The sequence below is a fragment of the Malaclemys terrapin genome, chromosome 4 (genome assembly GCF_027887155.1).
Source record: "Malaclemys terrapin pileata isolate rMalTer1 chromosome 4, rMalTer1.hap1, whole genome shotgun sequence".
In the NCBI taxonomy this organism is placed as follows: domain Eukaryota; kingdom Metazoa; phylum Chordata; order Testudines; family Emydidae; genus Malaclemys; species Malaclemys terrapin.
Window position 1 is genome coordinate 45,366,067 of NC_071508.1, and position 26,786 is coordinate 45,392,852.

The 26,786-nt window shown below is 41.5% G+C and overlaps 1 protein-coding gene across 10 annotated transcripts in view; it reads left to right on the forward strand.

The window, feature by feature from the left end:
• The first annotated feature begins 1,100 nt into the window (after positions 1 to 1,100).
• Positions 1,101 to 26,786, forward strand: part of TNNT3 (troponin T3, fast skeletal type) — a 45,567-nt gene continuing 19,881 nt past the window's right edge. Inside the window, exons 1-8 of one of the 10 annotated variants that reach the window (XM_054024902.1) lie at positions 1,101 to 1,164; positions 8,316 to 8,350; positions 9,245 to 9,258; positions 11,631 to 11,648; positions 15,699 to 15,713; positions 21,024 to 21,035; positions 21,421 to 21,435; positions 25,661 to 25,705. In XM_054024902.1, coding sequence (XP_053880877.1) covers positions 8,331 to 8,350; positions 9,245 to 9,258; positions 11,631 to 11,648; positions 15,699 to 15,713; positions 21,024 to 21,035; positions 21,421 to 21,435; positions 25,661 to 25,705 — 139 coding nt within the window. In that variant the 5' untranslated portion in view covers positions 1,101 to 1,164; positions 8,316 to 8,330. Of the gene's footprint in view, positions 1,165 to 8,315; positions 8,351 to 9,244; positions 9,259 to 11,630; positions 11,649 to 15,698; positions 15,714 to 17,022; positions 17,035 to 21,023; positions 21,036 to 21,420; positions 21,436 to 25,660; positions 25,706 to 26,786 lie in introns of all 10 variants that reach the window. The other 9 variants (XM_054024903.1, XM_054024901.1, XM_054024904.1 and 6 more) reach the window with 9 other exon arrangements.

Genomic DNA, 26,786 nt, shown 5'->3' on the forward strand with positions numbered 1-26,786 from the left:
GGCATGGTCTATATTGCTGGGGACCCCTGCCAACGGGAGGTGCGGGGGGGGGGGGGAGGGGAGAGTGAGGTTGAAGCAGTGTGAAATGGAAACAATCTCACAAGGGTTGTATTAGGCACTGCAAACCTCTACTGGCAAATTAATGCAACTGCACTGAGTGCATCAACAAACCATCCTTCAAAGGGTTCTCTTTTGGTCTGAGTTTGTTCTTGTATCTCCAGGGCCTAGGGGATCCCCAGGAATCCCCTAATTCCCTCAAAGTTTCCCAGATCTGGGTGCAGCAATCAGCCTGCCATTCTTCAATCATTTATGGGAGAGGCCCTCATTTTAAAAGCCTCTTCTCATTGCAATGAAAGGCACTTGAAATGTGTCTCCAGGAGATGGTCAAACAACCGCACTCGCCGTGTTTTAAAAAGACCCTACTCCTCTTTGACATGTCCCTAGTGTCTGCTTGAATCTTCTGCTCAGTTTTTTTCAGTTCTCAGTGGTGTGCACGTACCCGCACAAAACACGCTTCTGATCTATTACACACTAGTGTCACTCCACTGAGTTCCTGCTGGTGGAAATGGGAGGAGTATCACACCGAAAGAGTGGTATGTCTGCATTTCCTTCCTGAATCCCAAATGCACCATGTAGCTCAAGCCTTTTAAACCTTTAGCATAGCAAGAGAGAGGGTCTCTGCTAGGCTTAGAGGGTGGTGGTTATTGCCAGTGCTGTGGGAGGGCCATGACTGACTTCTTTTAAATACCATACCCCACCTATCTCTGTGTTTCTATAAGAACTGCACTCCAGTGCATGCAGGAGAGCCTGTTGCTTCCTTGCCTTGGATACCCTTCTTTAAATGTTGCTTGCATGGTTGGGTTATAAATATAGAAACATAAGCCTGCAGGGTTTTTTCTCCAAACACGTCCCTCCCATCTTAGCATAATCTATGCAATTCCTCCAGCTGCTCCTATACTTGGTATGACCTTCTTTCCCTTCTCCTCCCCCCACTCCCTTGCTCCTTCCCTGCTTGACATTGTGGGCCTGGTGGCCAATCGGCTTCTCCAGAAGATCAAATGTCACTATAACATGAGGACTTAATCACCTTGGGAAGTTTGCAGATCCTGCAGCCCGTCCCATTCGGCAGGGAACTCACCACTTCTCTCAGCTTCCCCCTCTCAGGTAAGAAGGAGATTAGGCAGGGGACATGTCTGTGTGAGTAGAGGAGGGACAGCAGACTGGACCCTCAGTCTAAATGGGGAACACTATGGGGGTCATGATGCTCGCTCATGAATAAGTCTGAGCCTCAGAACCCTGGCACTCAGATGAAGGCACTAAGGAGGGCAGTGGACCTATTCTTTTTCTTATCTACTCAGAGGGGGATTTGTTGACCTTGTTTGAGGCTTGAGAATGTCCATGAAGATCTGGATTGTCTGGTATATAGCAGATATTCCTATGAATCGGGGGGAAATCTCCACCTAAGCTCAAGGCCCTGTGGATGAGAACTAAGTGACATGGCATCTCCCATGACTTTGAGGTTGTCAGGAATATTGAAGTGATAAAACAAAAAGTACATGTGCCAAAGACACTTTGTAAAGCCTGGGATGAGCTGACTGTTTAAAGCACTGCCAAGAGCTTTGTTTTGAACCCAACCCTGCAAGAAGGCTGAGGAGGGGCGGGGAGAGGATATGCGAAGAAGAAGTGATGTGTATTGGTACATCTCATGGAGAGATCCAAAGGCAGGAAGGGTATCTGTAAAAACATGAAGCAGCTTGCTGCTTGGATATGCCTAGTATTCAGTCTTAAAGGAGAAAAGGAGTGTGAGAGACAAACATGAAGGACTTCCTCCTGATCCGTTAAAGAAATGTGTGTCTGTGTTGGGGGAGGTTAAATTAAAGATGTCACTAGGAGATTTTTTGTGTTACACAAAGATAATGTGAGTTCAAACTGTCACGAAATACAGTAGCTGTCTCTCTGAGATCTGCCCTCCTGGTACATATTGCTAAGTGGTTTCTATGGGCAACCAGGAGAGTGTTAAAATCAAAATAAGAACAGGAGTACTTGTGGCACCTTAGAGACTAACAAATTTATTAGTTAGTCTCTAAGGTGCCACAAGTACTCCTGTTCTTTTTGTGGATACAGACTAACACGGCTGCTACTCTGAAAAAAAATCAAAATAGAAAAGGGGATTAAGATGGGAGGTGAGGGTGCTACAAAGAGATGGTTTCTTACTTGTGCTTTCTTCCCTCTATTCCCACCCATGAGATAGTTCTAACATCCCTCATGCCTCATCCTGGCCAGGGATCTGTCAGCTAGGTGATCACATACAGCAGCAGTGGTTCAGTAATTGTATAGGGTAGCAAAAGAAACCCAAGAGCCATCTTGGACACCAAGGAAGGTGTGGGACGCTGGAGTAAGTTTCTAGCATCCCAGAAGAGTTGTCGGCTAACACTGGCTAGCAGATGCCATTTTGTGGATGGAGATACACTGAGATGTATATTGAAATGGTCCGTGACGACATCCTCAAACTGAGGAGCGATGTAAAAATTCCACATGTTCATGTGTGGCCCAAACTACTTTTCTCATCCCTCTTCACCAGCTTGCTGGGGAGTGAGTATTGCAGACTACTTTGCATTCCTCACACCTCCCCAGGGCCATGTGGGTTATTATTACACAGATGGCTCACTGGTGTGTTTTTCTCCTTCTGCCCTCAGGCCTTAATTATCTCTGAAAGTTTGGGAGGGAGGGTGTCAGCAAACAGGGTGCCTGCCCTTTGGGTGCTAAGCACCTACATCATGGATCTAGTTGTGGTGGCGACCAGTGGCTAAATTGTTGATTGCTGTGTTGTGTGAATGCAGCTGTATGATGCCCAGCTGTCGGTGACAAAGCGGAGTAAGCCTCACTGGTGCAAGTCACTTTTTACACCACTGCGGTGTGTCCTACTCTAGGGGTTTGCACTGGTGTAGCTGCACTGGCGTAAAACCCCAGGGTAGATAAGCCCTAGTACGGTGAAAGGATTGGTGGTTACAAAGGATTTGCCAGTGTTCCCATCCAGTGGGATGGGATGTAGGGGGAGGGATGGGATGTGGGCAGGAGTGGGGGCTGAGGGGAACTTGGGATTTCATTTCTCTTTTTGTAAAGTCGTCTTATTCCTAGCAAACCCTGACAGTGGAGTGAGATAGCCCAGAGGCACAAATGGATGGGGTTAAGATTACTTAGACTGTAAACTCTTTGGGGCAGGGAGTGTCATTTTGTTCTGTGTTTTTACGGTGCTTAGCACAATGGGTCCTGGCCCAGGACTGGGGTTCCTACGTGCTACTGCAATACAAGTCATAAATGATTGTGTTAAGATTGAACAGGGTGGATCTTTCATACCGAGTGTTGGTTTCTGGCCCCCAAAATAGAATCTCTTTTATCTTCCAAAGCAGTGAATAGTTCAAAGACGAAGAATTCCACCAAAGGGGGGAGGGAATAAGGATATACATAGAAAACGTTATTAGATTTGTCAGATTTACAGGAGCCCCTGCCAGGAACTATACCCATCTGCTACTTGATAGATTGTACCCAGCCATCTCATCTGACAGTTATTCCTGCCAGGTCTGGTCTTCCATGCATGTCCATTTTCTTTCTCCCCCTTTCTTTAATAATCTCGCTACTTTACATCCCTTTATGGCAGGCAGTGTCTGGCTAAGGAGTGAGAATGATTGATAGGAGGGTTATTTTCATAGACGGCCTCTGAAGAGCAGGGGAGTGAATTCAATCTGTCAGCTGGCAGATGGGTACATTCTCAGCTGTTAAGATGCTCCCTGGGAGATGGTAGCTGAGTTCTTTAAGCCAAGCAGGAACTGATTTGGACCAAAAGGAGCATATAGTTTAGAGCAAGAGACATAGACAAGTTTGCTAGATAGAATCATGGTCCACCTTGTCCATTTTAATATGACCAGGAACAGAATATTTACCCTTCACTTTGACCCCATAATAATTTATGGGGCATCATTCATATAGGGTATGAAATAAATATACTCATTTGATTCTTCTGCTTTGTAAATGGTGAATGAAGCATGCATGTTCTTGAGTTTAATTTCTGGAGGCCCCGGATATCAGGCCCTGAAGATGTTAAACAAACTTAGAAAGAAAACAATTTAGGCCTTAAGCTCTTAAATTAAGTGTGGAAAATAAACCTTGGCATTGGGAAAACTGGGTTTTAGAAGGCAGACTGATAATCAAAACAATATTTTTTGCATATGTTTAGATTTGTTTCCAAACAGTGGACATCAATAATAATAATAATGATTATGGATTAATAAATAATGATTATTAAACTTGAGTCAAGTTCAGGCCCCATTTTGCTGGACTCTGTACAAATATAAAATAAAAGACCGTTCCTGTCTCAGAAGCAAACAGTCTAAATTGCTGGTATTTTTGCTTTGTGATATCCGTGATGAGAAATGTTCTCTCCACTAGGGACCTGATCCAAAACCAACTGGAGTCTTTCTGTTGATTTCCATGAGCTTTGGATCAGGCCCCAGCGGCACAAAATATTGCTGTTTTGTATTTTGTTTTATTTATTTAATTCCATTTGGGTGTACATAAAGTTTCATTTATTCATTGTTCTAATACATGAAGTAATTAGATGAATAATACAGTGAAGCCAGTTGAGTAAAGTGATTTTGGCTCTCATTATAGCCAGTGGAAGTTTTGCCATTGACTTTAATAGAAACTAGAAAAAGCCCTCTGTTCATTGAGAGCTATGAAGGGCCCAGTTGTGCTATCATTTTTTAGGCAAGACATTGATTAGCCTCACTGGGGGTGGGGAGGGGCAAAGGGGGGATTGCCTGGGCAAGATCTCAGGATAAGACACTACATGTCAACTCATTTTGTTGGAATGAGTAAACCTGACAGTGTGTTTGGCAAATGATTGCCATACTCAGTGTCCACCAACGTACTTCTGTCAGGTATCATTGGTCTCCACTCGGAAACCAGGGATCTCCATCCCAGTGAGGCGCACTCTAACACCAACCCCTCCATAAGAACAGTCATTAAAAATAAAGGCTAGAATAACTGGTAAGGGGCACAAGATGGAAAATTCAATTCCAGATTCTTAAAATCACAAGACAATGGAATATTTGGAGCCTTTTTGTGGATTTTTTTGGCCCACTGTAAACCTTAGGGCCATTTGTGAACTTTAGTTCTAGACCTAGGTTTGGATTTCGTAACCGCCTTAGAGTCTGGGGATTTTGGGATCTGGGGCCTTGTTTTTAATTAATTCTGGCCCATCTCTGTATATTGCTTGCCGCCTTCTTTGTATTACTAATGATTATTTTTGTTATTCATGTATTTATTTACTAATGTTGCCTAGTTCCCAGAAGTCCCATCCGGCGTTGGCTCTCATTGTGCTAGGCACTGTACAAACAGATGGAAAGATGTGGTCCCTGCTCAGTCAAGCTTACAATCTAGTCATATTTTATAGCATGCTAATAGCTGCCTTATAGAATCCCATTGGTTTCCTCCGCACTTAGACTGTCAACAAATATGGAAGAATCTACGGAAATCTTTGGACCTGATATGTCCAAACCTCAGCGAGATGTCCTTAAAGAAGAACCGCTTAATGGCAACAGGATGAGCTCATTGTGGGAATCATTAAAAGAAAGACTCGCTTTGTGTCTCAAAGACTCCCATTGTCTTCAGCGGGCTTTGGCTCAGGTCCTTAAACGCCCTCTGCACTGCACTGAGTATTCATCCTGGATCTGATCACAAAAATAAGTCAGCCCTTAAATACTCACATTATAAATGTGCATGAAGAACTGTCAAAGCCTCATTCTCCTCCCAAATACACTACTGCAACTCTGTTGACTCCATTGACATTGTATTGGTGAGAGTGAGTCTTTTAAAACATCTATGTTCTCTTCAGACTTTAAATGAGAGAAATCCAAGTTTATATAGCGCAGGCAGAGAAAAAGAGGGGTATTGTCCAAAATTTCCACAAACCCTTACAGGATCATCTAGATTGGAAGGGGCCAATAGTAGGTCTTCTAGGCCATTCCCCCTGGATCGTAGCAGGATTTGCTCTGTAATGGCTCTGTTGCCCTGCTCTATAAAGCATGGTACTTGATTGATTGGTATCATGGTAGTGCCTGGAGGCCCAAACTGAGAGTGAAACACCCATCTTGCTAGCCACTGTCCAAACACACAGTAAGAGACCGTCTCTGCCCTGAAGAGTTTATAATCTAAATAGATGAGGGACAGGAGAAAGTAAATATGATTACCCCCATTATACAGATGAACAACAGAGGCACAGAGATTAACTGACACAAGAAGACTGTGGCCATGCTGGGACCTGGAACACCTACCCTAAGCAGAGTTTTGATGCCAAAAAAGGGAGAAGTGCTAAAGCACTTATGAAGTCCCCTAGGAATTGCTACTGATTTTTTGTGGAAGGTGCTTACATGCTACGGTGATGGGCATCAATATAAAACCAAAAAAATAAATAGATAACAGAACCCAGAGCTGCTGGGTCCCAGTCCAGCGTCTTACCCAAGAGATCATTCTTCCTCTCTAGTGGGAGGTGGGCCTGGATTAAAGTCCTGGTTCCTTGTGCCTTGGGGGAGCTGGAGCCAGACCTGAGCTTATCAGACCAATCTCTAGTACTGATATATACAGCATATATATATACAAAATGTACCTGACTGATACAACTTTCAAGGCGTGTTTGGATGATGGAAAAGGGACAAAGGAGTAAATGAACAGGAAGAGCATTCCATCCTGATCAGAATATATATATATACATTTAAGTCCTTTTGCATGTTTACTTATGCTGTCCAATGTTATTGTTGGGAACTGGACAGGATCCCTTATACGGCAAGGCCAGTGCCTATGGGATTATTATACTCCTCTGAAATAGAAACCTCCTGAGCTGCAGTTGTTCCTCTTGGACGTAAATCAGTCCGCCTGCTCCTTCAAGACTCCTCTCATATATCGGCTAAGTAATGAAGTCATGAAAGTCAAGGCTTGGGTTTCTTGCAAGGAGGTGTCTTGATTTCTAATTTAAGACCCATCATGGATTTAGAGGAAGGTTGAGTGAAAGGCCCCCTACCCTCCGGAGCGCCTATTCTCCCCCTCCCCCTACCGCCTTGAGGCAGCTAACTCCTTAAAAATAGCCATCTCTTCATCTGCAGAGAGCAGTGTGTGGAATTAATAGTTCTGCAGTGTTCACAGGAAATGCTGGCTAAGTCATTCCCTCTGGTAAATCATAGGACTATAGGGTCAGCTCCTCAGCCAGTGTAAATTGGCCTAGCTCTACTGACGTCAATGGAACTACACTGATTTACACCATAGATTTGAGGGCCAGAAAAGATCAGCTGAGCCATCCGATCTGACCCCTGATTTTTTCAGGACTCCCTATGCTACATCTACCCCAGCCTATTGGTTATAGTGCTAGCCTGGGATTCAGGCGGCCCAGGTTCACTGCCCTGCTCTGCCACAGACTTCGTGCCTCTGTTCCCCGTCTGTAAAATAGGCACCCACTTAAAGAGGGTGAGGCGCTCAAATACTGCAGTGAGGAAGACCATAAAAGTAACATAGCTAGATTTGTTTCAGTACCTATCATACGAGGTGAGTACCTGCTGTAATAAATACTACAACTAGCCAAATAATATCAATCAAGCAGTCTCCTCTATGAATCAGGCCAGTTTCCATACCCCAGATTAGTTACTGGATAATTTTTCACACGATTCAACTAGACTTTCAAACCTGGTGCTACTCATTCAATAATTTATTTGACTTTTTTTTGGCATCAACCATCAAATAGCTCATAGCCAATATTTTTGTACATTATTCTACCAGTTCCCATGTATACTTGAATCTGATTGTCCTCTCACTTACTCTACTATAAAATTCATTGAACTCTTTTTGGCGTGATACCAGGGTCAAACAGCTGTGAAAGAAGAATCAGGACTGGATTACAGCTGACCGATGGGGATGGACCTGTTTCCGAACACCTCTGATGTTTGGAAAGCTTTGAAATACACCCAGATCCCAACCTGAACTCTTTGCAGCTCTTTGCATCCATGCTAATCATCTTTGCTACAAAGCTAAAGGGCTGTATCTTTTTAGATGACTTGTTTTTCCTTTCCTCTGTCCCTCTCATTTGATCTGACCAGCACAGAGCTCTATAGTTCCAAGAATGGTGGTCATGGTGGGGATCTGCTGCTCTCTGAGGCATCAGCTGTCTTTCTTTTCAGCTTCAAACATCAGCACAACTGCTTCTGTTTTGGTATTTTTTTTAGGAGACCCTGTTACTAATAACTCGCCTCTTGCTTTTCCCCTTCATCTAGAAACCCACTGCCAACATGTCTGACACCGAGGAAGTGTAAGTAGAAATAAAACTGTCTTCATGTTAATCTGTGCAGCTGAGCCATTTTAAGTCAATGTGGGGTTTCCCTGTGAAGGTAAAAGATGGGGCCCCACAGCTGCAAGGACCAAGAGCTGCCCATTGAAGTCAATAGACAGAGTCTCACTGACTTCAATGGGCAACCTGCTCTTCCCCCAGCCTGCACCTGCTCCAAACTCTGCTACCAGGGTAAATCTGGAGCAGTAACACAAGTTGCTTGGCATATAAATTGGTGTAGTTTCAGAATGCAGCACCTGATGTATATGGAGGGAGCGCATCAGGGTAACAGTGGATGGAAGTTTCCTATTAAACAGAAGATAGACCTTGCAATGTGCCACAGGCAGGGTTCCATTATGGGAAGGGAGAACATCAGACCTGCCAGGGGACTCAAGTTATGATGACTCAGGACCCTGAATCAGCCTGAAGCACCTTATGCAGCACTGGAGAATGAGCAATAAACATCCTCCTTGCACAAGAGATCCCAGGACTTAGGGAGCCCCTGCCACTGCTGATCTGGGAACAGTCTGGCCTGGTCCAATCACTCAGAAATGGGCTTGGCCAATAAACCAATGATAACTTTTATTACCTACAACCCTCTCCTGCAAACATTTACCCACATGAGTAAGACTTTGCAAGCCTGGCCATAATTGGTATTTTTTTTTAAAATGTAGTAATTTTATGAACCTAAAAACAACTGGCTGGATGGGGGGGAGGGGGGGGGAAGAGAGAGCTATTTGTGTTTTAAGTGTAAATGTGGCATCTTGCTCAAATATGCAGTTTAAAGCAACACATTAACCTATTGTTAATGTAGAGTGGATGAAATATAAATTCAGTTTGATCAAACTCTCACTTTCTGTCTCTCTCTTTTCACAGGGATCAGGTAGAGGGTAAGTCATAAAGCTCCTTGTCTCTAATTCTTTAAACATCAGCCTGATGTGTTTTTAAACAGCCTTTTCCATTTTATTTTTCTGCTGCATATTATTTTCCTTTTATTTATTCTGGGTGAGGTCCCCAGCTGGTGTAAATGTGTATATGTAGCTTCTTTGACTTCAGTAGAGCTATGCTGATACAGCTGGTATCTATCTATCTATCTATCTATCTATCTATCTAATGTACTGATTCTGATACTCATACTTATATTATATAACTCTTAACTCCATAAGTGGTCCTGTTGAGTTCAGTGGGACTGCTTGTGGACTATGGGCTGCTCTGGAAGAATACTTGAATGTGGCTCATAATAAATATATAATCCTTTGTTATCCACCCAGTGGAGAATATGTAATTCAGGCCTTTAATGTGTGTGTTAACAGCAAATAATGTTTGTTTGGGTGTGGATGGATTTGTTTTATTTTTGTAGGGATGCTGCCATCTGCCGGTGATTGTTTTTATTTGCAACCTTATCCTCTGTGTATTTTGATTTTTTTTTCTTACTGCTTTATTCTTATATACATTGGCCCTTCTGTGTTTTTTTTTTTTTACCTGCTAAAGTACTTGTAAGTCTCCATGCCCAGGATAAACTTTAATACAATATTTTCTCCCCATCTTCTCTGTCACTTTTTAGTTCTCCCTCTCTCAAGGTCACTTGATTCAATATTTATTTTTGTCATTTTTGGAATGATCTCTCAGCAGTCGTCTGTCTTGTGTCCCCTTTCCTGTGTGAGGTCATAGATTCAAATGCAGAAGCTCCCTCAGAATATGTGCACCTACAGGGTGAAATATCTTGTATTGTTATGACATTTGGCTGTATGTTTGTTCGTGTTGATGATGCCACCATCATACATGTTACAGGCTAACACAGTGGCTCTCAAACTTTTGTACTGTTGACCCCTTTCACACAGCAAGCCTCTGAGTGCGACCCCCCCCTTTATAAATTAAAAAAATGTTTTAATATATTTAACACCATTATAAATGCTGGATGGAAAGCGAGGTTTGGGGTGGAGGCTTATAGCTTGCGAACCCCCATGCAGGCCCGACGAGGGGGGGAGGAAGCTGATACAAATTACCGGGGCCCGGCAGTCTGGAAGGGAGCCCGGGGCCCGGCTTCCCCCTCCCCCATCGGCCTTGTTTAGCTGGTCCGCCCTTGCTGGGGGGCCTGAAAAATTTTTTTCACTGGGGCCCGAATCCGCTCTTGGCGGCTCTGCCCCCATGTAATAACCTCACGACCCCATGAGAGAGAATCCCTGGGCTAACATGTCATAGGTTAGTGAACCTGACTTTGCTCACTGTAGTGAAATGTTAGATTAAATGCGGTGACTGGCAGTGTGGGGCCTGTGTTCATCTGTTATGATCCTTTTTCTCTGTGGTTTGAGTGAGGTAACTCATTAGTTCTCACTTTACCTGATGTTCCCCATCAAACTGATGTAATTTGCTAAAATTTCAAATAAGGTCTTGATCTAAAGCTCACTGAAATCAATGGAAGTCACCCATTGACTTCAATGGGTTTTGGATCAGACCATAGCTGAGCAAAACTGTTCCTAGCATGAAATTTCATAGCCATTTAATCACATTTTGGAACAGTTCAGACATCATTTTTCTTTACATTGGCATAAGATGCCTTTTCCTTATAGCTGCAACTCAGGAAAGTGCTCAGTTGAAAACCCAAACTCGACACTTTCACTTTAAGTAGGTGACAGTTTTCAATTTGTCATACTTTGGATCTCTGCTATTGTATGTCCTCTTGAGCTGTTGTTTCTATTAGATCCAATGACAGAATCGTTGCATTCATTGAAATGGTTCTGCATGTTTCACTCATGGGAGTATGAGACGCCCATCAAAGTTTTTTGTTCTGGTTACATATATGCAACTTGATACCAGCTGGAAAACTTTGGTGGGTGGAGTTCTGTGAAGTCAAACAGAACCAGAATTCCCTGGACCTGATTCTTGTCTTGCTTGCAACAATTTTACACCAGTAGAACTCAGCTGACTACTTCGGAGATACTCCCGATTTACACCAGTGTGAGCTGGATTAGAATCAGACCCTTCCTTTCCAATTTACTCATGCAGTTTTAATTAAGCTCAGCACAATAAGCTCAGTGCAATCAGCCTCTTAATAATCAGTCATAATTTTTCTAACTTGACCATGGACTTTTAAATATGATTCCATCAAGCCCCTTGGAAATCTTTATGCTCTTTATAAGAACAGGGCTCTTTGTTGTCACTGGCTTCTTATCACCATGTCATCTTTTGCGGTCTATGTGCTGGAATGCTCAGCCTTGTTGTTGATTTTGCTGCTTTTTTTTTTTTTTTTATTTCAATGCAGAGGAATACGAAGAAGAAGGTAACAAAAAACTGGAACGTAATTTCTTTCTGTGACCCTTGACCCCACCTCTTTCCTTGCCTGTCAGTCACCCATCTCTTTGTTACATGCTGCTAAAGATGATCTGGAATGCGTGTTCAATAAATCAATCCAAACTGTTTTGGAGACAAACATGTAGAGATGTGCCAGAGCTATGAAATTTAGAGCCGGGTATGAATTTTCCCATTATAGAATCATAGAAATATAGGACTGGAAGGGACCTTGAGAGATCATCTACTCCATCCTCCTGTGTTAAGGCAGGACCAAGTACATTTAGGCTGTCTCTGACAGGTTTTTGTCTAACCTGTTCTAAAAAGCCTCCAATGACGGGGATTCCACAACCTCCCTTGGAAGCCTATTCCAGTTCTCAACTATCTTTATAGTTGGAAAGATTTTTTCTAGAATCTAATCTAAATCTCCCTTGCTGCAGATGAAGCCAGTTACTTGTTGTTAGGGCTGTCAAGCGATTAAAAAAATTAATCGCGAATAAGTTCAGGGCTGTTCAAATTTGGGATTTGCATATGGAGCCTCCTCTATTAAAATATTGCGTATCCTGGACCAACTACTGCAGTTCTTACTCAGGCAAACCTGCAATTGACTTCAACAATATAACAAATATTTTGGGGGAAAAAAATAGCTGAAAAATGTTTTCCTCCTTTACCTATCTGCTAAAATCAACTCACAATATGAGATTCTGTGCTTTCCCCTAAATGAGCTGATCACCTCAACATCACATAAAGTGATGTAAGGAAAGCAAGTGCTGCAGATTCTTGTGTTCTTTCAGGCCTCAGGTGCAGCTAGCAATATATATATATAAATCATAAAAATTTCAGCTAAATTTGCTCTTTTCGCTGAAGTTCAAAATTTCAACAGGATATTTCATTGAAATTTTGAAATTCAAAATGTTTTTGGTCCTGCATCAATGTGAAGGACATCAGCAGCTGTTGCTAAGAGGAACACAAAAGCTGAAACTTAGAGCTTGGCAAGAATAAGGTTTTTTTCAGGTCACCTTTAGCCAGCCAATGATTTGACAAACTACTCTAGAAATATAGGAGATTTGAAAAAAGATGGAGTGTGCAAGGCTCGCTTCCCCATGTTTTCACAGAGCAATTTCACTGGTAAGATTTTCTCCTATGGCGGGGAGAGGAAGATTTCAGAGACATAGTCCTATTGTCACTGCTCAGACATTGGCTAGAGCCATTCTGCATATTGCCTGCACGTAGCCAGCCTTCAAGTTAGGCAGCTGTGTTTCAAAACTGGCTTGTTTATTTTCTTCCAAAGACATTTGAATGCAAGGAAAGTGCCTACTAGCCATTTCCCTGCCAATTAAGTGAAATTATTTTACACTCTATTTAGATGTTAAAAACCTCCTGGGACAGAACTGAGGGCCAAATTCTGAGGAGTGCTGAAGTCAATTGGACTTGCAGGTGCTCTTAGGATTTGACCCCAGTTCTTTAGCTTTCTCTGGTAAAGGTAGGCAGAAAACCCCTTTTGGGAGATGGAGATATTTGTTCAGCAAGGTTATGACACCAACTCTAGCTCAAAGGCTTTTGGTGCCAAGGGTTTTCTGAGGTATGTCTTGTCCTTCCTTCTGTGCCATAATCACTCTCAGAGGTTTTGTGCACATTAGGCACAATTTCCCCACTGTTGCTACAACCAGTTCATTTCCATCAGGGATAGTGACAGTGGAGGTTGCAAATGTAGACCAAGTGCTAGCATTTTAAGGGCTGCATTGTATAGATTTGCCCACAGCAGCACTAGACATCACGGTTCTAGTTACACCAGCAGCCACCTGGAGCGCTGCCTGCACTAGCACTCCCAACATTGTTAGCTGGATGGAACCTTGTCTCATGCTTTTGCCGTCTTTAGAGCAACATTCTATAGATGCAGCTGTAGACCCATAAGAAAGTACAAGGCCTCCTTTGTGACATAGTGGATATCATCCATTTCACATGGATGGAGCTGAAACAGTAGCAGTGGTAAGAGATTTTTCCACAAATGAGTCTAATGCAGACACCTTCGAAAACTTGGAGCAATTCAAATGTCTTGCTGCCTCTAATATTCTGCTGCCTGACCTGTCCTGAGTGGCAGCACCATCCTTGTACTGGAGAAGCAGCCAGCAGAAAACCATAAGCATGAACTGATGTGGGTGAAGGTGCCATTCATACTCCATGTTTATTCACTTCTTGTCAAACATGCAAAGAGAGAGATGAGGGTGTTAATAATACAGGCAAGTATGCCCAGTAAAAAAGATTCTTCCTTGTCACCTTTGTACCTTTCTCCTTTCTCACCTAACTTTCTCCTTCTTTTTTGATTTCAGAATTAAATATTAATATGAAATTGATTTTCCCCCTCTTTAATCTGCACGGTCCTGTGCTCTAAGCATGCTTCCTCTAACTATTTTTTGGTTTCCCAATTCATACCTTTGCTTGACCTTTGTTTTGCCCTCTTCCGAGATGTTTCATTTCCTTTCATATAACCTCTTTCTCTAAACCCTTTCCCTCCCAAGTCTTAGCTTGCAAGACTTCAAGGGTCTAATGGATTTTTCTGTTTTATTTTCCCATATGCTATTGCCTTTTTTTTGGTTTTGTTCTGTTGCCTTTTGTTCTGAAGAAGTTCAGTAGGAAGGTATGTGATGTGACTTCTGATTTCTTTCTCTTCAAATTTGGAAGAGGATTTTGTGTGAAGGAATCCTCAGATGGCAGAAGAGAAAGGACAATAGAGAAAGAAACATTAACACTAAGTGTCCAAGGGCTTGGCACATAGCCTATTGACATCAATGGAAAGATTCCCATGGATGTTAATGGTACAGCTGATCAGAAAATGGGGTTTATTTCTGTGAAAAATAATGATGAAAACAACAGCAAAAAAAATTTTTCATCTAAAGTTTGACATTTTTGGTGAAAAATTAAAATGTCCAAAACCCAGGTTTTTTTCATTGAAAAACTAAAATATTTCAATTTGGAAATACGATTGTAGTGACTCATGGGAGTTGTTGTTTGAGTGCTTCATTCTCCTGTATAGACTGGGCTCCCTGATTGGACTAAATATCCTATGCTACATCACAGTCTCCACTCATGGTGAAGGTAGGCAGTTGTATCCTGGGAATCCCTGGCTGTTGTGCATCATGGGAGATGTAGTCCAGCTGGGGAGTCCACGCCATAGAGGAGAATGAGGACATGAGGAAAATAAACTACAAATGCCATGAGGCATCCTGCCAGGATATCTAAATCAAAGTATTTTGGGTTTCAGGCATTTGTTTTCAATTAAAAATAATTTTTTTCTGTGGAAAGCAGACACTCTTTACAACAATTTTCATTTGGGGAGGAAAAAAAACTTTCTGTCAAAAATTTTTTTTGAAGGAACATATCAATCAGCCCTAATCCCAGAGGCTTTGGATCAAGTCCCAACTGTGACATCCTTGCAGATCCAAAAGTCCTATTTGCCTCACCAGAAGTTTGGATCACACCAAATGGAACAGGAGTAAAATTAATTGTTAACATTCCATAATTATTAGACTTGGTTGAAATTTTCTGAAATTTAGAAATTTCAAGAATTTGTTGGCAATCTTTTCCCCACTTTTTTTTGGTCAAAATTTTGAGGTTAAATGTCCTTGAAAATTCAAAATTTAAAAAATATTGATCCAATTTTTAGCCAGTTGAGAAATGTAGGGAAAAAATCGTAAAAAACATTGTACAATCCCGTTTTCATTTGGCCAAAATTTCATCAAAAATCCAATTTGGTAAAATCTCAACCAATTCTAATCTCATAATAATATCTATACCAATGTAGTTGTTTTTTTCACCTAGCCATGTTTTCACACCCCAGTATCTTTTCAGCTCACCTTTAGCTTGCTCTGCCAATTCATATCAATTTTATTAATTCTCTCTCCCATGTCATAGCATCTAAGTTCCTCTTTTCTTGCACCCTCCACATTAATTTAACAGAGTTCGAGGCTGTCTTAATCAGGTGTTTCTTTTTCTAATTTTCTTTTTGTCATTGCCTCTCATTCCGTGATGCTTCGATCTGAAGAAGTTCATGAGGAAGGTATGTGAAACAACTTCTCAATTTCTCTCTTTCCCTCAGCAGTGCTAGAATGCACAGGAATTCTTAAGAAGGTGGATGGAGACAAGAAAATGTTCCATTTGTGACAAATTATTACTCACACAGCATCATTTGCATTTAAAATGTTCCATCTGTACATTAATATATGAGCAATGATCACTGCATGTAAAAAGGCACTAAGCTTGGGGGAACATGTAAATGCTTTGAAAACCTCCATTTGTCATAACGCTACAGGGTCCGATCTTTCCCATTTCCCAGTTTTCCACTGGTGTAGCTCCACTGATTTCTCTGGCATTTCTCCTGTTGTACACTGGAGTGAGAAAGGAAGCAGGTTCAGTAGGCGTATTGGGCCCTTGGTTATGTGTGTATGTCTCTCCCATTTGATAGCCCAACCCTCCCTTCTTTGGATGCTTAAATCTCCCATTGACTTCAATGAGAGAATTGGGTGGACAAAAAATGCAGGATTAGGTACTTGGTATGTGCCACATTGGAGCATCTCGGGGATAACATTTAGCCAAATGTGTTTGTATAATGCATTCTATTGCCTACCTAAGCATTCCTCTGTAAGGTTTTAGTCCAGCTGTGAAGCGGGCTACTAAATATCAAAATTATGTAACTTTGCAGACTGTAAACAGAAGGTATTTTCTTTTTAAAGCATAACTTTGCAAAGCTGTTGTAGCATATATAACCAAATGTATGTAGCTACGCTACACAGCAGAATGTAGATCTTACAAAGTGGATCTAAGTAAACTTTTGCATAACAGTGACACATGTATACTAGGATTGTACATGATATTTACAAGATAGGTAGGTGCATGAAGGGAGAGCAAAATGATGGAACTGAGATTTGGGACCAAAACATAGTGAGACATTTGTAAACCTACATTCTAGATATGAATAGTAACACAGTACGTATATTCCCATCAGATTTGTAAATTTATGTTCATGGCCATGTTTAAAATAAGTATAAACACCCTAGTAAGCCATGTGGATCAGCACCACTTGATTTACACTTTTTTTTTTTTTTTTACATATTATGAAGGATTTATATTTCTTACCAGGCACCTGCATGCTCCATTTACCTGGCTTCATTCCATCACATCCTGTATTTTTCCATTTTTCACCCTTTCTCTTTCTTTTAATGGTATTAATTTTCTTTCCCTATAACCAATTCATATTCCCCTCCTTGGCTTGAAAGGTTTGAGGTTGTTATAATCATGTGTTGCTTGTTCTAATTCTCTTGTTTTCTGTCGCATCGATCTTGTTCCCTGACACTTTCCACCTGATGAAGTTCATGAACCAGGTATGTGACATGACTTCTGAATTCCTCTTTCCATCCTGCGTTAGTGTGTGCAAGAATTCAAAGGTGGTGGAAGGGAATGGGACACAATTCTGTTACGTTATCACTTAAAAGATGTTGGCTTTCAATCTTTCTTCTGTAACTCTGTTTCTGTTGATTGACCAGTGATAATGATAATCACTGCATGAAAAGGGTTATACATTTTAATATGCTGGGCCAGCTCCTCAGCTGGTTAAATCAGTGTAGCTCCATTTGTGGATCCACTTATTGATACCAACTCAGGATATGGGCTCACGTTCTATCTGAGGGCAGGATTTGGCCCAATACATTTGGACAGTGTTTTTCTAGCACACTAATGCATACACTTCCCCTGCTGCACCAAAGCATACTCCAGTTGTGTAAGATGTACACTTGATCTTAGCTCATAGAGAGCTGAGAAGCAAGCTACAAGTCTGTTCTGGTGCATAGCTTTGTAAAGCATAGATTAAGCCCTCCGTGCTCTGCTCTTTATATAAGTACAGGGTAGAGCCTGTGCATGAGGATCCATTCTTTGGAGTGCTGGAAGAAAGGAGTGGCCACAAGCACACAATAGAAACATGATGTCTCTATTCTGTTCACACTTATAAAACTGTGTTGATGTAATAAATATGGTTCTCTGTAAACAAATGGGAGCCAGCAGTACTTAATTCACACAATATTTATGTATTTTGGAAGATTTACACTTTTTTTATCTTTCATCTGCATGCTCCTTCTCCTTTTTCTCCCATCCCCCTCTCTTCCCATTACACCTGTGTATGCCATTTGTTCTCTCATTAATGTCCTTAGTTTTCTTTCCTTGCAACCTATTCATAGATTACACCCAAGCTTGGCTTGAAAAAATTTAAGGTTATTGCCGTCCTCTGTGTCTTGTTTCTAATTCTGTGTCTTCCTTTGCATCTTTTTCCCCTGACACTTCCTACCTAATGAAGTGCATGAGCCAGGTATGTGATGTGACTTCTGAATTCCTCTGTTTCAGTCTCAAGGGTTAATGTGCACAGGAAATCAAAGGTGGTGCAAGGGAACAGGAGATAACAATAGATATTAATGATAGTTTTTTCTCTACTTCTAACTGTTTTTCCATAACCATTTCTCTAGAAAATAACAAATGATGATATTTAATCCTAATATCTGGATGTAAGAATAACACATTTTAGGAAAAATATGAACCATTTTAACATCCATTTAGGATTGCATCTTTGTTGTACACCGGGGCTTTGCTCTGAGAGCAGGGATAGAACTCAGATCCTCATACTACAGAAGCACAAATGCAAGCCCCTTCTCCTTGAGCTAATGGAGAAAATCCTCTATCTATTTTTGAACCTCTCTTTTATGAACTAAAGGGGGATTGAGTTCATAACATTGGAAAGTTCATAAAACTGAACATCTCAGAATCACTGTAGGTATGGTGCATAAATTAATGTGTTAAACATTCAATAATAGTGTTCTTAATGAATAGTAACAAATGTATACAGAGTTCCTGAATTTCTTTGTGAGAACTGCATCTCTTCTTTGTCACCAAATCTCTGTCTTTCCAAACCTGTACAGCTGCTTGGATGCTGGCAGAAGGACTGACGTGACATTTGGTGGAAGAAAAATGATGTTGGCTGCAGAAAGATGGTTCATGTAACCAATTGTTTATAAGACAGATGTTCATAAAACTAAGCTTCTACTGTATTAAGGGTAGACTTGGCAGAATTCAATTATATCATTAAATGTCAGTAACCGTCGATTTCACTAAAAAGAAGAACAGGAGTACTTGTGGCACCTTAGAGACTAACAAATTTATTAGAGCATAAGCTTTCGTGGACTACAGCCCACTTCTTCGGATGCATATAGAATGGAACATATAATGAGGAGATATATATACACACATACAGAGAGCATAAACAGGTGGGAGTTGTCTTACCAACTCTGAGAGGCCAATTAATTAAGAGAAAAAAAAAAAAAACCTTTTGAAGTGATAATCAAGCTAGCCGAGTACAGACAGTGTGATAAGAAGTGTGAGAGTACTTACAAGGGGAGATAGAGTCAACGTTTGTAATGGCTCAGCCATTCCCAGTCCTTATTCAAACCGGAGTTGATTGTGTCTAGTTTGCATATCAATTCTAGCTCTGCAGTCTCTCTTTGGAGTCTGTTTTTGAAGTTTTTCTGTTGTAATATAGCCACCCGCCGGTCTGTCACTGAATGACCAGACAGGTTAAAGTGTTCTCCCACTGGTTTTTGAGTATTTTGATTCCTGATGTCAGATTTGTGTCCATTAATTCTTTTGCGTAGAGACTGTCCGGTTTGGCCAATGTACATGGCAGAGGGGCATTGCTGGCACATGATGGCATATATCACATTGGTAGATGTGCAGGTGAACGAGCCCCTGATGGTATGGCTGATGTGATTAGGTCCTATGATGATGTCACTTGAATAGATATGTGGACAGAGTTGGCATCGGGGTTTGTTACAAGGATAGGTTCCTGGGTTAGTGGTTTTGTTCAGTGATGTGTGGTTGCTGGTGAGTATTTGCTTTAGGTTGGGGGGGTTGTCTGTAAGCGAGGACAGGTCTGTCTCCCAAGATCTGTGAGAGTAAAGGATCATCTTTCAGAAGATATCGATGTTTATTTTAAAGCATTTTAAAAGATTTTTATCGATTTAAATGTTCACATTTGTGCAAAATTATGGGTGTTAGGCTTTTTTATTTTTATCGATTTAAATTTTCACAGTTGTAGGAAATTATGTGGGATTCAATCAATGTGAAAGTCAGACAATAATTATTTAATGATGGTAGAAGTTGAGATTCAAAATGTTAAAGCTTTATAACTGTTAAAACACATCACATATCAAAATATACACAATAAATACCCCTAAATCAAACTCTAATAGTTCTCCAGCAGCATTTTTCTTACCTATCTGTAATTTTCAATTATTGGTGGAAATATTTTTTCCATCAGTTTTGTGTGTGTATGGCGAAATCAACCTTTATCGACATTTACCAATAAAAAACGAATCCTTCCAAGCCTAATGAAGAGTATAGATTCCATCATACAAAGTGGAGCAGTTCTGTTTCCATCCAATAGAGGGCAATGTTGCAAATAGGCACTCTCCAGTTCAGTACAGCCCTTTTTGGCCCATTGATTGTATAAAGGGAATCTAAGTACTGTTGGATCTTTGCATTACAGTTATGCATGATTAGCAATATTGTCTGGAATGCTTGCAAGATAACCACATTTAAAAGGCAAAATCTTGCTCTCGGATGTACAGGGTCAACCCTTTTGCATACTTGGAAAGTAGAATACTGAAATTCATATCTTAGCTAGTCTGAAATTCACCACGCAGACCCGTGAGCAAGGTTTTCCTCTTATTAAATGACATGTTTATAAATCAAAACTGCAAATGGATGTGAATAGCAACAAGAATGCGGATAGATGTCCTTCCAAAACTGTATTCAAGGCATAAAGTGGCATGAGTTGTAGATCAGGGAAAAAATACAGAGAGATTTCTGATGTTAATTGATTATTAGTGATGGACCATTATATGTAAGCAGGTTTTCAAGCCCTATAATGTTATAATGCAAATGAACGAAATTCCACTCTTGGAAAATGACAGACCCAATATTTCTTTGAGATCACTTTAAGTTCTATGCTCATGTGTAGCTTTAAAAATAGGAGAAACCTTTATAAATCATGGTGGTCAGTTCCTCTTTATAGGTTTTGCAAGCTTTACATTTCTTACCATGAAGCTGCATGTCTATTTCACCTGACAAAATCCTTTCACAACCCTGTCTTCCAATTTATTTGCCTTTTAAATGTTACTAATGTTATTTACCTATGATCTACTTCCTAAACACTCTCCCCTCACCTCCCTTGGCTTGAAAGAGCTTAAGATGCTTCTAATAACATGTTTCTTGTTCTCATTCTCTTGTTCTCCGTTGCATCTTGTTCCATGACACTTCTCACCTGATGAAGTTCATGAGCCAGGTATGTGACACGACTTCTGAATTCCTCATTGTAGTTCCAAAGTGCGTGTGTGTGTGTGTGTGTGTGTGTGTGAGAGAGACCAGGAATCCTGGGTTGGTAGAAGAGAGAGAACATAAGAAACAAATATTAACCACAAATGATCACTTACAGCAGTTTTCTCCTTTAATCTCCATGCTTGCTGCTACTTTAACTTTACAGCATCTTTAATTCCCAGCAGCCTCTCCAGACACCTTTGTTTCCGTGTTTCTCACTTTTTTGCATCAATATTCTTATTTTCCTTCACCCATTCCTTGATGGCTTTCTCAGGCTCCAAAGTGTTTACATATGTATTCTGTTTTCTCTATTTCTCTGTTTCCCATCACTGCCTGCTCCATGACACTTACAGAAGTTCACGAAGAAGGTATGTGACCCACTTAAAGAATCTCACTCCCTTACGCTTTGGGCTGGTCTCCACTACAGGGAGATCAATGCTGCTGCAATCGATGCAACAGGGATCGATTTAGTGGGTGAAGTGAAGACCCGCTAAATCAATGGCAGAGTGCTCTCCAGTTGACCTTGGTACGCCAGCTCTCCGAGAAGAGTAAGGGAAGTCGACTGGAGAGCATCTCGCATTGACTCAGCACAGTGAAGACACTGGGGTAAGTCGACTTAAGCTACATTGACTCCAGCTACTTTATTCACATAGCTTGAGTAGTGTGACTTAGGTTGACTTACCCTGGTAGTGAAGACAAGCCATTTCAGTGCTGGGAAAACAGTATTAAAAAATGTTAAGGTTGCCCAAGATGAGGCCCAAGAAAGTAATGTGGGAGGAGAAATGACCTCTCTTTTGAAGAGTTTTGGATGAACATTGAGAAAAGGGTTGTGTTTGCCAAGTATTGTGGTTTCAGGCAATATGAAAAGAGTGTTACAGGTTCTATACTGAAACTTCTGGCCTAAATTTTCAAGTGTGACATCAAGTTTTGGCTGCTCACCTTGAGACAGCTCAAAATGGCCTGATTTTCAGAGAGTGGATGCTCAGCATTTTCTGAAAATCAAGCCCCTTTAAGGTGTCTTATGTTGGGCATCCAAAAATTGCAGCACTGAAGATCCATAGACACTTGAAAATGTAGGCTTTTGATTTTAGCTAGAGCTACTGAAGCAGCTTTGGGTTCTAGATCAAATTATCAGGAGTGTTCTGTGTTCTAGAATGAAAAAATTAGCGTGTTGGGCAGTTCTTTAAGTGATGTTGGAAAATGCTTGAAAGACCCATGGATGCTTTTGTGATCTTTGAGAGAGACAAGGAGATTAAAATTTTGTTCTCAGAAGTACTTATTTTTCTGCAAAGCTTGTTGATAATCCTTCAGATTATAGAGTGGTATTTGCCAAAATTGTAATTCAAAGTACAGGTTGATCCATCTATAATTCTATAGTGTTTCTTGAAGAGCGTTCTCACACATGGTTGTGGGAGATTGTAGTCACAGAAAGAGAAGAAATAATGGATGAAGATTTAGAAGGATGTCTAGATGAGTAGATAAAAGTGACTATACAGTATTCTACCAAAGTGAAAAGAATGAATAAATAAAGAATAAAGTCACCCAATTTCACAAAATATGTTAGATTATTTGTTAGGGTCCAAATTCATGATTTCAGTACCTAATGTACCTAATCTGTAATTCTCAGTATGGAACTGCACAGTTGGGGGGTCTGGAAGGCGACATTAAAGAAAATGTCAGTAATGCAACACCCACATCATTCTAATAGGTTTTTTTTCCAGATTTGGGGATTAACTGGAGAGAGGTGCAGAATTGGTTTGGAAATAGTTTCAGCTAACAATAGGAAAACAATCTTCTGTGTAAAAAGCGCATGGCAAAATGCTGTTGTCTGTTGAGTCTGGTGTTCTCCTTTCTTTGTAAAATAGGCTCGGATTGCATGGTTGAGAGAGATTCTGAGGAGGCAACATCTAGAATATGGAGTCATGTGCTTTTCTTGTCTTTGTTCAAACCTCCACGTATGGGATTACTAGTTTTCTTCTCACTGAAATAACACCATCCCACAGCAAGGTAGAACCTTCTGGGTCTTCACTGAATTCCAGTTGCTTGGGAGATGGTTCTCCCTTAAACTCTTTCCTTGACATCTTTTATGATACTTCTAGTTGTTCTCCTCTGTAATGAGTATGGTCCCATGAAATTTGGTCGAGAGTCTGGCAAGCACAGATGATAGCCTAAATGACACAGGTGATTTTGATTATACCTGTCAGTCATACCCTGATGGATTCCAAGCAGCTTAAAATCTGGATGTTTTTTAGATTTTCATTGGAAGTGGAAGTAGAAGAAAAATCCAAAAAACAAAAACCCCCTCCCCATTCGCTAAATAATTCACTTAAAATAAAATTGCATATGAGGGTATGTTTGTGGAAAGCAAATTTTGAATTCACAAATGTGAGGGTTAGCACTAGAAACCTGATTCTAAGAAGGAACAGAAATAATATTATTTATTATTATTATTATTATTATTAATATATAAAATATAATTTATTATATTATATGGCCTATCAAAACTAATCAACACAACATGAATTTCCAGCATGCAGTATTAATGCTCTCAGTCTGAATTATGAATACTTAAGATAAAAACTCTGCATACCTGGAATTATTCTACAAACAATTTAGAAAAATGAATGCATTCAAGAAAATGGTAAGCTCCTTGCAGACAATTTGCAAACACATGTAACCCTTCTGCCAGTCAGAGTTGGTAGCAACAAAGACTGGGTTCAATATCTAGGGATTCCTTTTCAACAATACAATGCAAAACCAGCTCGACAATTACACACCACCCTCTGGGCACCTCTCAGAGGCAATAGTTCCCCTCTTGCAAGCACAGTCTGAGTGTAGCAAAAACTTTTAATAAAAGGAGGGCAGTAACTCAGCATTAATTTGGGAAAACACCGCAACTAGGTTCATAAACATAAACCTTGAGCAAAAGACCCACTCCCAAGTAAGTTGGGCAGTGTCTTTTTCTCCTCAGGTTCTTAAGTCCAGCAACACAAAAGTCCCTTTAATGTGCCCGTCCCTTCTCTGCACCCCACTCACAGTTGCTGTCCTTGGTCAGTGCAGCCCCAGAGTCCAGAGGTTCATCTGCAGAGTTCACCTCCCACCCTGGGTGGAAGGGGGATGAGGGTTAAGGAGGCACCTTACACGCTCCGCTGCTCGGCCACTCGCTCGCTGCCCCGCTAGCCACTTCTCACACCTCGCTGGGGGGCTCTGCTCTGGCCCTCTCCGCCAGTCGCCTTGCTGGCCGCACCTCTCCACCAGCCGCTTGGCTGGTCACTCGCCAAGATGTCTTCAGGGCTCACCACTTAACGTGGTTGTCAGTGATTTCAGCTCTCAGTGATCTCAGCTGTTAGTGGGGGGGGGGAGGGCTCACTGCTGATGCACACTGGGCAGTCTCTTGCACCAGAGACACTGTCCCAAAGTAGGTCTAATACTTAGACCTAGATATCAGTGATTTCAGCTCTGCAATGTGTAACAAGACTCTCAATTGAGTCTAAATTAGCTCTTTTATTATATGTGGAGAGAGGAAGGGACAAATGGCATCTAGGACCCTTAAAAGTGGTCTACACCACCAGGTACAAATACCTGTACCCACCTTCTCTCAACTCATTGGGCTTTGGAACCTATGTCCCCTGCCTAGCGAGTGCTGTTCAGTTGAGGGTGAGTCCCTCCATAGGGGTATGTCAGGTACAGTTCTTCTGCCCTCGATTCAGACAACAAGGATAACAACCCTATATTACTCCTGCCCCGATAACAAGGAGACTGGGGATCCAGCACCAGCCACAAGTGTTCATTTGGGCAAGCAATGCCATCATGCTGAGTACATAGGCAAGGTGGCTGTGCCCATGCAAACGAGATCAACTCCTGAAATCCTTTTCCCCAGCTCACCACAAGATGTCAGGGGAGAGCTCATTCAGACTCTGCTTACACACATAATCAGATACATTTTGTCAAATAAATCATATGCTTCTAGTTTTCACCAGGTCTTCCTCCTAAATTCTGTACTCCATCTCTTACTTGCCATCCAGAATTATAGGCATATGTTCTCCTCTGAACTAAGTCTTCAAGAGATAGACAACAGGACCTGTGCTTTTAAGGCTCTTTTGAAAATCTCACCCTTTGGTGTCTCAATATGGATTTAGGAGCCTACCTTTAGTTTCCTATTTTTGTAAATTTTGGCCAATGCCAATATCTGCACTTACTGGGTAACTGAGGACGTGCACTACAAATTGAACATGCAGCGTGGTGGAATCAATAGTACGCAGTTTGCCACAACTTCTTCATCAGACAGGCAGAGGAGCAGAGAGGAAAAGTCACTTTCCCATGGGCCAAATACTGCTTTTGATTACACTGGAGTAAATCTGGAGTAGCCCTGTTGAGGCAGAATCTGGCCCCAGAAGAGTAACCAAAGAACCCCAGAACAAGTGCCATGCCTAGATGACATTATCCTTTGTTTCATCGTGACTTCATTGCCCTACAACAGAGCTAATTTCACTTCTCCCATCCTAAGCTCCTTCTGTACATCTCTAATAAATGTTCCTTGTGCTTTCTTGCACTTGCTTTTCTTTTGTATGTGTGTGTGTGTTGCCCTTTAAGAAGAGGCCCCTGAAGAAGAAGAGCAAGAGGTTGAGTATGAAGAAGGTAAGTCTGTCTTTCTTTCTTGTCCTTGAATCTGAGAAGTGATGTGCTTTATGGGATGCTACCAAGTCTCAGCATTGCTGCTTCGTGGTGCTGTCGTATTGGTCAGATCTATTCAGTCTGAGTCAATGTCTCCTGTCTTCTGCTATGGTATTCCTGCCTGAATCTGAGTTTGTTGCTTTACTCTGGCTTTAGCGTGACTGGAGAGCAAAGCTTCAGCCTTCCGAAAGGCCACACAGAAAGTTCTTAGGGGAGGGGGGAAAGGTTACACTTGTTAGACAGTTGTAAAATCTGTTAATGGGTTTCTTTTAGGATGAGGCTAGTGGGCCTAGAGGTGTAGTACTTCAGACAAATAGTGAAAAAGCTGATGTTGACAGCTGTTTACCCAGCACAACTCCTCACTGGAATTCTGAGATGAATGGGAGGGAATTTTTTTGATGGCTGCATGAGCCTTACTATCCTCCATCAAAGCGTTGGGAGTAGACATTTTAGGGGGGATTCGCCGCTGGTGTAAATCAGTGAGGCTTCATTGAAGTCAATGGAGTTGCACTGATTTACACCAGTCGAGGAACTAGCTTTGTTTCTGTATCAGAGCTATATTTTACAGAGCTCCATTCAGTCCTGGTAACAAAAATCGGCTGTTCAATATGATTCAAATGAGCAGGTTGATTCTTTAACAATTTATCAGTAGGGCCCTACCAAATTCATGGCCATGAAAAACATGTCATGGACCATGAAATCTGGTCTCCCTCCGTGAAATCTGGCCTTTTGTGTGCTTTTACCCTATACTATACAGATGTCATGGGGGAGACCAGCATTTCTCAAATTGGGGGTCCTGACCCAAAAGAGAGTTGCAAGGGGGTCGTAAGGTTATTTTAGGGGGGATTGCAGTATTACCACCCTTACCTCTGTGCCGCCTTCAGAGCGGAGTGGCTGGAGAGCAGTGGCTGTTGACCTGGCGCCCAGCTCTGAAAGCAGCGCCCTGCCAGCAGCAACGCAGAAGTAAGGGTGGCAATACCATACCATGCCATCCTTACTTCTGTGCTGCTGCTGGCAGTGGCTCTGCCTTCATAGCTGGGATCCC